Consider the following 12531-nt stretch of genomic DNA (forward strand, 5'->3'; position numbering starts at 1 on the left):
AAACTGAATCATACGTCAGTGCACTACTGTGGTATGTTGTGTCTTCGAAATCTCCGAGTCCTAAAATAAAGCACAGACCCCTTCCTCTTCCCTCGCCATCCATTCTGCCATCTGTAACTTCATATCTAGTACAGTTTTGTCAGCGGAAACATGGAAAGTTCACTTACGTTGACTACATAGTTCTATTATTTTGCATTCAAATTGCAAAGCACCTCCACCTAATCTTACCAGTTAACTATCATCATAGCTCTCCATTTTGGGTAACACCAGGTGGAAACTGACCAGGTTCTTTCCTGGTTGGAATAGTGTGTCTTTAACAATGTCTTGTCACCTATAGCCGAGCACCGACGTTCCCCAGTAGTAGAGGCGTGTGTAGGGTAGTACTATCTTATATTTAATGAGCAGTGTTGTGGGCTCCGAGCAACCTTAATAGAGTAAATATTATTACCTCTTGTTTCATAGATGAGGAAACCGAGGCTCAGAGGAAAGGTTCAGTGACTTACGTGAAATTACCCCTTAATAAGTGGGTGGAGAGAAGCCACATTCACGTGCAGTTTTTCATGACCTCATTTCTGTATTCTTCATGGAGTGTGAACCTTTGTGCTAGAGCCTGGAGAGGACACTACCAGATCCAAAGCGGGTCGTCCCCCAGGCCTGACCTTCCAGTCAGGGAGGTGAAACAAGGTTGTTCAAGGACGGTGCACAGCATTGTATGCTCAGTGGCAGCGGGATCGAGGGAGATGTCCCTGGAGGGTGGGGAGATTTCACAGGAGAGGAGTGGAAATTATGCTCAAGGGATGGCCATTTTAGGTGAAAATTCTACAGCATGAGCCAAGACAAGGAGTTGTCAATAGGCAAAATGTGTTGAGGACAGTGAGAAAACCAATCCAATGGGGCGAAGAGTTTATGTAAGAGGAAGGGGGGATGGGATGAGGCTGGAAAGATTTGAAAGCCAGACCAGAGTATGCATTCTCTAAGGAAGATTTACCACTGAGGGGATGGGAGTGAAGGGCCCTTGGGGAGCTACACTTGGCAAGTCTTTACGCTGGATGTGGGAGAGAATGGAGTTGGGGAAACCAGGTAGGAGGCTGTTAAAGGAGATCAACTTTGAGGTCTGGGCTTTGGTGAAGTCGACGACAATGAGACTGCAAGACCAATGGTCAAATTGGGTGACTGATTGGAAGTGGGAGGAGAAGGCCCCACCATATATTTGATTCAATAGTATGAGAACTGTGCATTTTTCTTTCTCCTGGGAATTTTAGATCCTTATTATTTTCTATAAACTGGCTCCTGTGTATTATTTTATTGCCTCTGTTCATTCATTTGTTCAAAAGATCTTTTTGAGTGCCTCCTCTGTGCCACATTTCCAGGTCTGGATGATTTCTGTGTGTGCATCCTTCTAAAAATACAAAAGTACACAAATGGGTAAGTTTGTGTTTAAGGTGCACCTACCAGGAATGCCTCAGTTACAAGTGGAAATAGATCCCTTTTCAGCATGTGCAGACAGAAACCATTTTACTTGAGATCTCAGAAATATAATTTAACAATCAGAACCAGTCAGCATTTGACACAATTTCGTACACAGTGATTTCAAGGAATTAGTGATGCTGAAACTAAAGTAACAGGTGATGGATCTTTGCATGTTTTGGTAAAGGTTTGTTTTGCTATTGGCCAGGCTGGCTTCACCTCTTTTGAACCCTCTACTTGCAAATGTAGTTGAGGTACGAATCTGAAAATGTAATGACTTTATTCCTGTTCGTTGTGACAGTTTGGCATTTACATGTGGCATTGCATAATAAAATGACATATTTGGGTGGCACGTATCCTTAGAGTGGTTCTCGGGGTTTTCATAAAACCCAACCCTTTTTATAGGTTGGACTTCCAAAAAGCTACACTTTGTTAATTTTTTTTGCCATTGACTTGGCAATGTAACTTTGGGCTGTACGTTATTTCCCAACACGGGAAATGAAAATAAGTTTAGTTTTATCTTTGTGAGTGGGTTTATTCAGTGCTAGTATTTGTAACTAAGATTGGCCCCATCATGGAATATTTTCAAAGACTTGGCATATTTAGTTTTAACAATACACATGAAGTTTCTTGAAAGGTAGATTTGGCTTAGTCCATTAATATTTGCTGGGGGAACAAAGGGTTAACCGAAGTGTACTTGGCAAAATCAAATGGAAGCAAAGCATATATTGAATATGATTAGGGTCTGTTTCCCCCACAGAAGAGTTTTGTTTAAAATACACCATGACCAAAAGCTTAATTATCAAAATAAAACAAGAAGAATCAAGAGTTACAGGCTTCTGATATTGTCTTTCAGCCCCAGTTCCCTTCACACATTATCAGCATGTGTAATTTCCATGCATAATAGCACTAGTTATTGTTGTCATTTGTAAAGGGAGATTAACAGATAGTAAGTACAAACAAACCCAAATAAGTACTGAATAGAGAGGTGACAAAGAAAAAAAGACCTCTTTAACGTTAATTATAACTGGTAGGAAGTCTAGACAAATTATATTATCTGTTTTCTATATGATTTGAAAGGACATTTAGTTAGTAACTCTGTCAGAGTTAGGTGTTTGCTTTAGAAACAGGTGAGGTGACAATTTAGCATCTCCTTTGTTGGCAGCTCACTAGTGAGTCATGAAGTTGTAGTAAATTGATGGAATCAAGTTTCCAAAACACCTGAAGAGAAGTTGAGCTTTTCGAAGGGTGTATTTTAAAAATTAAAGAATTTTAACTTCCAGGTTGTATCCCAGTAATTAAAAATTTATTGTTTTAAAACATGGAAGTTGTTGCCTGTCTGCTTGCTTTTTTAAAACTTTAGAATTGAATGAATTAGGGACGCCTGGGTGGCTCAGTCGGTTAAGTGTCTGCCTTCAGCTCGGGTCATGATCCTAGGGTCCTGGGATCGAGTCCCGCATGGGGCTTCTTGCTCTGCGGGGAACCAGCTCCTCCCCCTGCCTGCTGCTCCCCCTGCTTGTGCTCTTTCTCTCTCTCTCTCTCACTCTGTCTCCCTCCCTTTCTCTCGTTCTGTCAAATAAATAAAATCTATTTTAAAAAATTGAATGAATTAGAACTGGGGTTGGCATCTTCCACTTAATACCTCTTCCAAAGTGTGTAAAGCCTCAGATAGCAACTTTAAGGTAGCAAAGCCAAATGAATGATCAAAGAGTAGTCCAGTCCTGCGTATCTCATACCTGGTTTGCTTGAATTCTGCTTCCTTTATCAATATGCCTAAATGAGTACTTCTGGAAACAGCTGGTCTCGCTGTTAGTATTTATAGGCTGCACTGGAAATTTAATACCTGCTGTGGTCAGCACCACTATCTCCCTCTGTATCCCCCATGCCTAGGACAGGCTAAACCAAAGTGTCTGGTTTCTTTAATTCTGAGGGGCCATCGATTGTGAGCTGCACTCTTGACTTAACAGTGTTTTTGAAGGAAACAAATACATTACTACATGTACATATCAATTGTAAATACATCTGAGTTTCTGAAATATCAAAATGTGAATTAGAATCGTGTCCTCAAGTCAGGAAAATATAGTTATAGGTGCTACGAATTGGAACAGAGAGTTGCCTGTGACTCAGAACCACTGATTCCTTGTTCTGGTTTGTGTTCTGCTGGGGTAGTAGTTGTTTGTCTTGGGTAGGAGCCACACGACTCCAACCCTTTTCTGTCTCGTTCGGTATTTATAGTTGGTACCATACAACTTGGTTCTTAAAGCCAAACCGTACTGAAGTGCTTTTAGTCTTTGTGTGTGTTAACCTTTCTTATTTAGGTTGTCATTTCCTAAAGCTCTGTACCTGGGGCCTCTTTGGGTACTCCACACAATATTTAATGTAATTCTGGGCATATATGAAAGGTTTCATAAGGAGTCCTTGAGATCCTCTATGTGAAAAGTTTAAATTTTAAAATAGTTCAATGTATTGATTGAAGATAGAAATGAAGTTCACTGTGAATGTATTGATGAGGTGGATTTTATAATCTTTAAAGGTTGTATATTTTCTTTTAGTCAAAAAGTTCTACAGTCTTCTTTCTCTGGCTGTGAAAGCCATACATGGAGCTGAAGGAACTGATTTTTGGTGCTCTCTCTTGAGTCTGGTTGTAGTTTCTTCCAAGAAGAGGCTGTTCTGAGGTCACACAGCACAGCAATGAGTGGGGACATCCCGCAGATTTGTGTACATACTGCTGTTAGCTAGGGGGAAAAGACCAACGAGTTGCTCCATCGAGAAACAGTGAACAGGGTTAAACATGTCATTGATTCTTTTCTTAATCACATTGCACATAGCTCTCTCTGGCTTTCATTCTTTTGCATGTATCGTTCTCTCTGCCTAAGTGGTCTTTCCTGCTTTCTGCACCTACCAAACTTCTACTCACTCTTCAAGACCAGTTCAGAAGTTGTGCTTCTCCGTATACTCCCAGGACACAAAGACAGTCAAGTCCCTATATGCAGCTGCCTGTTTTGGAACACCATGCAGTAGGGAATGCACCTTGTACCCCAGCACTTCAGCTTACTTTGCTTAGCCTTATTGTGCCTAATACATGCAGCACTAAACCCACAGACCCTGGTGCCTGCATAAGAATGCTTGAGCTTTGGGGCACCTGGGTGGCTCAGTCGGTTAGGCATCCGACTCTTGGTTTCAGCTCAGGTCATGATCTCAGAGTCGTGAGATTGAGCCCTGCGTCAGGCTTCATGCTCAGCGGAGAGTCTGCTTGGTATTCTCTCTCTCCCTCTGCCCCCCCTCACACATGCTCATGTGCATGTGCTCTCTAAATAAATAAATACATAAATAAACACATAAATAAATCGATCTTAAAAAAAAGAACACCTGAGTTTTGCTCCACCCCATTTTGTGCAGTTTTGAACAGATCTGTTTTATAGCAAACATGATACTGATTTAAGCTAATAGGCATATTGTTATCACATCTCTATGAGAAAATTCAAACAAGAGCAACAGGAGAGGGTAACTGAAGAAGGAAAGTGAGAAGAGAGTCTAAAGGCCAGAGAAGTGGGCAATGACTATTTCAGAAGTGGGAAAAGAGTGGTCAGTTGAAATTATCCTTGAAAATATTGCAGCCAGTTTTATACCTCCAGATTATGTGTGTAGAAGAATCTGTCTTAATTTTAATTAATTGCTTACTTTAAGTGTTTCTTATATTCCAAGTATGGCTCTAAGCATGCTAAATGTATTGCATCATTACAACCTGTAAAGTAAATACTGTTTTGGGGCCTCTTTAACAGAAAAGGAAGTTGAGCACAGCAATTAAGTCGCTAACTAGTAGTCATTCAGCCATTGGGAAAGTCATCCATTTCTACGTGGTGCACTCTTTTTTAAGATTTCTGTATTTATTTTAGAGAGCACGCACAAGCAGGGGGGAGGGGCAGAGGGAGAGGAAGAAGCAGACTCTCTGCTGAGCAGGGAGCCCGATGTGGGGCTCAATCCCAGGACCCCAGGATCATGACCTGAGCCGAAGGCAGATGCTTAACCAACTGAGCCACCCAGGCGCCCTACATGGTATACTCTTGACTTTGATAATGGACGTTATTAATGACTGAAAACCCATCTGTGTGTAATCATATAAGCTTTTATTGGGAGCTTTTGCTGTATGCGTGCCAGGGAGTATATATTAAGAAGGGAAGAATATCTCATGTGATCTTTTTTTTTTTTTTAACTTGATGAGTTTCCTAACTGTTAAGGTTGGGGCACAGATCAAAGTGATATGTCAGGGAAGAATGATAAGGAGCTATTTCAGAATCTCTAAGGAAAGTTTGAACGAAACGAGTCCATCTTGATAATGAAAGGGTTTTGGTTTTGTTTTTTTTAAAGATTTATTTGTTTATTTATTTGAGAGAGAGGAACAGATTCCCTGCTGAATGCGGAGCCTGACGAAGGGCTCGATCTCACCACCTTGTGATCGTGACCTGAGCCAAAACCCAACATTCGAATGCCTAACCGACTGAGCTACCCAGGTGCCCCTGAAAGGGGTTTTTATTTGTATTTGTTTGATGGTGGTAATAAGACTGAAGTGTTTGTTCTCTTTCTTCTTTCAAGGGCTGGTTGATTTGTGAGGAGCCAACGTGTCGAAATCGAACTCGGCGCCTTCCCCTTCAGTTCTCCCGAAATGGGCCTCTTTGCCAAGTCTGCGTGAAAGCTACACTTCGGCCAGAGGTAACAGTCACATGATGCTAGAGAACCGTGTAGAAGGGGGTGGGGACTGTATTTTCCCATCCCTTAGCTCTGAGAGGTAGGTATTTGGTATTTGCCCTCTGGAAACACCCTACTACCACACGTGTATTTTTAAAAACTCAGACTTCAAAAAGATAAATGCTTTATTTTTTCACATCATGAACTTATATCTAAAAGGGAAACTGACTCGTTCTTATAGGAATTACTCTGATTTCTTCGGTTGCCTCTTCATAATTACACAGAAGAAACTGCTTTTGTAGAAACTTGTCTCTGGACTAGGTCAGAACCCCTTTTGTAGGGGACACAAAACCTCCCAAACCTGTGCCCTAGAGGGTTTATTGTATTTGTATGGGATTCCATTGTTTCTAAGGGATAGCATGTCCAGCTTTTTCTCTACCTTAGCACATACACCTGAGGGAGGAGGCCAACTGTCATTAGTGACTTCCAACTTGGGAGCACATAGTCTGGAAACACCTTCTAGGTCATTAAAATGCTTTCCTTCTGATGTACCCTTGGAGCATCATCAACCCAAGCAGCATTCCCCGAACTGTGGGGAGAGAAATGTTTGAAGGTCTTCCTTGCAAAGAGCGTTTTGTGATTAGGTACATCCAGCAAACTCTGGGCTAGCCAGAGTTAAACAAGCTTATTGCAGATTGTCTGAGAACCTGTAAAATGATAATATGCAATCAACCTCACCAAACAGACTGTAATGTGCCTTGCTTTCCAAATTTGTCTGGCCCGAGGATTTATAAGGATTTTGCTGAGAAGGAAGTAGGAATAAGGAACCTGTTATTTACTTTTTTTTTTAATGCAGAGGCAGGGTTCTATAATCAAGTCTTGACTTCAAGTCTTTTCACTGAAAAGGGTTGGTACACAGTCTAGTTTTAGGAGAATATTTTAAAGTTCTAATGGCTTCTTATTTTAAGATAATAGATCATTTCACAAAATTTAGTGAGGAGTCAGGAACTACAAATGGCTACTACCATTCTATATTCCCTTGTTCCTTTGCATAGCCATATGTATTTTTTAGAAAGATGCTGTTTATTTATTTGAGAGAGAGAGCGAGAGAGAACACAAGCAGGGGGGAGCGATAGAAGAAGAGAGAGAAGCCAGCTCCCAGCTGAGCAGGGAGCCATATGCAGGACTTGATCCCAGGATCCCTGGATCATGACCTGAGCCAAAGGCAGACACTTAACCGACTGAGCCAGCCAGGTGCCCCACCATATGTATTTTTTACGTGGTTTCAGTCATGATGAAAATATGCTTCTGTATCATGTTTATCTTTTGTCAAGTGTCTGTGTTGCTACATCATTTTCAGTACCAAAACCAAATTTAACCGTTTTCTCTTGTTGGACATTTTAGGCTACTTTTACGATCTCTTTATTAAATTGTAATGAATAATCTCTTGCTTACATTACTTTTTGTTGTTATTTGAAATATTTCTTGAGTATAAATTCTTATCGACAGTACATATCAAAATCCCTAAATACAATATGGTCATGATTCATACTGCCACATTGCTTTCTTAATGGGTGTTCCCAACTTAAACTGTAGCCGTTACTTGATGCATTTACCGGTTTTACCACTGTCTTTGCAGCATTTGGACATTATCATTATTTTTAACTAATTTAGTAAGTATAAAATGTTTGTTGCCTTATTTTGTATATATTTGGTAATTAGTTAAGTAAAATGAGTTTTTTTAACAAAAATATGGAACACATAGTGAGAATTATGTGTTGTACTAAGTTGGTCTCATCCCAACACTTGGATTAGCAAGTGTAGAGAACAAAAGTATATATATTTAGTGTGACTCATCACCCCACTTATAGACTCTAGGGGAATCACCTGGCTTCGTGAACCAATGCTGCCTTTGAGACTTCTTAAACATCTAGCTCATCAAGTCAAGTTCAGTGAAAATGAATCACTTCTTAGAAAGTCAGTGAGTTTTATGATGATTCCATTGTTGGTGAGAGAAAGTAAAGGGAGAGTGGATAGCTAGTAGATTGGTAGCCCTCCAATAAGTGTTGATGATGTTTTTGGTAGTGGTTTAATACTGCAGGTCGTCATTTATCATTTAGTATCTTATTTTTTTAATGAGTGAGCCAACACAGGCGTTTCGAAGTACTTTTTTCCCCTTCATATCCTTGTCCTCAAAATGGTGACATTTAGGCAGGCATTTACCAAGGTCTTGACAGGGAGGAGCTTTCATCGTTAGGGTCATATTGCTTGGGTCATACTGCTGCTCAGAACATGACCCTTTGGGATAACTGGAGGTTTCAGAGCATCCTGGTTGGTGATATTGCCTGTAGCTGTTCCTCACAGGGACCTTAACAGTGGGTCTGAGCCCACTCTTCTGCAGTCCATTTGGAGTTGCTGGTGATGAATTGGGCGTTGCTTGATTCTGTGTATGAGGTTCCTGGGCTTTCCTAGTAAGAGGAAGAAGCTGCATCTTTCCAGAGACCATTCCAGAGAAGCTCCAGAATCAGTGGTAGAATGGCCAGGATCATTATAATTACCATAAGGTTTTCTCAAGTGTCTGTTTTTTAGGATTATGCTTACCTGACCCTTAAGTTCTAGGGTGCTGTGCCTCAATCATACATTACTTTCATTTAATAATTGTTTATTGAACACCTACTACATCCTAGGTACTGTGGGGCCAGGGGCACACCATTGAACAGGACATTTCCTTATGTATAAAGGTAGTTTCACATTATGTAGATTATATAAAATTGATATGTGTGGGCAAAAATAGGCATTTGCAAATATCTGTTTGAAGAAAAGCACTAGGGTTTCCCAGTGCTTGCCTAGTGGAGCCTTTAAATACATTGTGCAAGTTTGATGGTAAAGCACTTGCCTCTTACCACACCAGTCTCATCCCTACATAATAAATCTCCTCTCATTTACTCCTGGGTTGCATTGGCTTGAGTACTTTCCAGGATTGACTTGGGGTATGAAAGCTGGATCTTCTTCTGACTCATGTTGCCAGAGTCATAAGAAAGCTGGGGCAGTTTTGTTCCCAGGGTTTTAGATGTGTCTCTCTTCTCAGATACCGTTAGAAAAATCAGTAAAGTTTTTTTATGTTCACGAGAATTTAACTCTATTCAAATTGCTGATTATTAAAAATACATTCTCTGAATGTTCTCTGTTACATAGGAAGTGCACATAAATGCAGGAATTCAAGCTTCAATATACGCATGAATTCCTAAATAAATAGAACCCTTTTTCGCATTGGAAGTAGAGACAGGACTTTCCCAAGTTAGAGAATAAATATTTTAATATCCCTTTATTTCAAGGACATGGTTTTGGCTTCTTACGGTGGCCAAAATCTGTCTGGCTATTTGGGATTCTGTATTATGTAATTCACAAAAACTAAAGGGTTAGTTTGTTTTGTTTAGTTTGCACTATAGAACTAAGATTTCAAACTAAATTAAATTTTTTCTCACTAACATTTCTGTTCTTGATTCAGAGGTGAGAAAGCATCTACATGTGACTCCCTGGGCTGTGGCAGAAATCACTGAGGAAGTTTCACAGCCCCTGGGATAGAGCACTGTGGTGGATCTCTTCACTCAGTTGTTTATTCAGCTAAATTTCTTGAAGGCCACTTATAAGGAAGGCAGTAGAATGGCTTCTAGTTCTACTTTGGGATACCCTTAGTGTTTCTCACATTATCCTCAGTTGTAAAATTATGAAAATCCTTTATAATGGAATGTGTGTACCATACATGGCTTTGGCCTTCAAAGGAGAAGAAAGGGTAATATTGAACTTGTGGTCATTGTGTATTACAATTTCAAAATGGCTGCAGCTGAACGAAGTGTTGATTTGATAAGTAGATTAGGGACAGTGAGAATATTGCCAGGTTACCTGAGACAGCATCTTATTTCTGCATAAGATGAAAGCATGAAAATAGTCATGGTCTCTTAAGGCAGTAATTATGAGTTGTGCAGGAAGAGAACCTTAGAACTGTGATAGAAAGTCTTAAACATCTGTATCTAGTCACTGGTTACCACCCAGGAGACAATGGATTTTTACCACGAAGGGTCTTTTGGACTTGTTGATGTGGAGTTTGTTAAAATTCTACATACAGCTTCTCTTAACCATGAGGCAGACACTAGCTTTCTTTCTCAATAGTATTATTTTTTTCATTTTTTTTAATCAAGGTGAAATTCATATAACAAAATCAAACCAACCATTTTAAAGTGAATAATGCAGTGGCACTTAGTACTTTCACAAATGTTCTTAGACCACCACTCTGTCTAGTTGCAGAATGTTTTCATCACCCCAGAAGAAAACCCTGTACCCTTTAAGCGGTTGTACCCCATTCCTCCCCTTCTCCCCGTCCCTGGGAACCACTGATCTGCTTTACGTCTCTATGGATTTACCTATTCTGGATATTTCACATACATGGAATCGTATAATAGGTGACCTTTTTTGTCTGGCTTCTTTGACCTAGCATATTTCTGAGGTTCATCCATGTTATAACCTGTGTCAGTACTTCATTCTTTTTTATGACCAAGTAATAGTCTATTGAATAGATACACCACAATCTGTTTATTCATTTATCCATCCATGGACATTTGGGTTGCTTCTTTCAATATACTTTAAAGTTAATTTTATTTTCACTAGGTGGACAGATCTTACATTTGGCCTAAATATGTGTTGTGTAGCTCACTTGTTGGTCCTAGTTCAGCTGAATGGTACTACACAACGCTAGGCTGATCCCTTCTTCTGTTCCTGCGTTCAGTAAGCACTTGCTCAGCACCAGCTCTGCCTGCTTTGAGAACTTTTTAGATACTTGAAGGTAGCTATCTTCCTGAGCCTTCTCCTCCTTGGCCCAATTTTCCTAGGTCTTCAACCATTTCTCCAGTGCTCTGCTTTCAGAATATTCATCCTAGTCTAGGGTTTGTGTCCCAGTAAAGTGAGGAGCCCAAAACAGCATGCAGCCCTTCAAGTGCTCTTGTTAGTGCTAGTCTGGAGCAGAATAAACCTGCTGCTGCTGACTTTTCTAGGTAGTAAATTTCTATGAAGTCTATTTAGGGTTGCATTAACTTTCCTAGCATCCATATTCACAGTGTTGACTCATTTTGAGCATTCCATCTACTAAGATATGTAATGTTTTTGCACATGCAACTGCTAAGCCATGCCTTACCAGGTTTTCTGAAATCCATGTGGTTTTTTTAGATCTATCTATAAGACTCCATTAGTAGTGTGTTAGTTTCCTAAGTCCGCTGTAACAAAGTACCACAAGCTAGGTGGCCTAAAATGGGAGAAATGTATTGTTTGACAGTTCCGGAAGCTAAGTAGAAGTCAGAAATCCAGGGGACAGCAGGGCTTTCTCCTCCTGAAAACTGTAGGGAAGAATCATCCCTTGCCTCCTCTAGCTTCTAGTAGTCTTTGGCATTCGTTGGCCTATAGGCGCATCACTGCAGTCTCTGCGTACATAGTCACGTGGCCATCTTGTCCCTCTGTAGCTCTGTCTCTCTTCTCCTTCCGATAACAACATCAGTCATATTGGATTGGGGCCTACACTAATCCAGTATGACCTCACCTTCATTTGACTTTCTCTGCCAAGACCCTATTTCCAAATAGAACTTCAGTGTATCTTTTTAGGGACACAGTTCAATCCATAAGATAGGAATTGTACTGAGCTTGGGGAAATGGAAACCAAAAGTAACAGTAGCTTACCCATAATAAACATTTAATGCACTAAGAAACTTGAGTTTTTTCTCACATGACAGAAATCCAGGATTGTGATGGTGGCTCCCTGGTGTTGTCAGGCGCGCAGGTGCCTCCTGCCCTTCTGTATCGTCAGCAGCGCCAGGCTTTTACTCTCAAGCTGCACACTTACCTTCAAGCTATCACAGGCTACAAGACAGAGAAAGAGTTGAAGTGTCAAAAAAATGCACCTCACACCCAAGTCAGTTCTTTGAGCGGCCTTTCCAGAAGTCTCACCCAGCTTTTATGCATACATTTTGTGAGCCAGAAATTAGTCACATGGAGATAATAGCTTATTTTGGTACCAAAGAAAAGAGTAGACTGGATATTGGGAGCCAATCTGCAGTCTCCGTGACCGAGACCTTCCAGTGAACCCTGTGAAATGTTGTCTTGCTATGCCCAGCCCATCACTGTCCCATTGTGGGTCTTTGGATCCTGATTCTGCTGTGCGCCCAACCTTCTGGCTTCTACAGATCTGATGCTGTGATTAGCCTTCCCTCTTTTATCTTCTCCAAAATATTGACTAAAATGTTGACGTGCATTTATGCACATACCAGTGGATGGATGCCTTTGTCCAGGTGGACGCTGCTCCATTTTAATCAGCACCCTTTGTGTAGCTCTATT

The 12531-nt window shown here is 40.6% G+C and overlaps 1 protein-coding gene across 1 annotated transcript in view; it reads left to right on the plus strand.

The window, feature by feature from the left end:
- POLA1 (DNA polymerase alpha 1, catalytic subunit) overlaps positions 1–12531 on the plus strand; it is a 299648-nt gene that overhangs the window by 188475 nt on the left and 98642 nt on the right. The window contains exon 35 of the mRNA XM_048213462.2: positions 6061–6177. Coding sequence (XP_048069419.1) covers positions 6061–6177 — 117 coding nt within the window. The remainder of the gene's footprint in view (positions 1–6060; positions 6178–12531) is intronic.

The sequence above is a fragment of the Ursus arctos genome, chromosome X, assembly GCF_023065955.2.
Source record: "Ursus arctos isolate Adak ecotype North America chromosome X, UrsArc2.0, whole genome shotgun sequence".
In the NCBI taxonomy this organism is placed as follows: Eukaryota; Metazoa; Chordata; class Mammalia; order Carnivora; family Ursidae; genus Ursus; species Ursus arctos.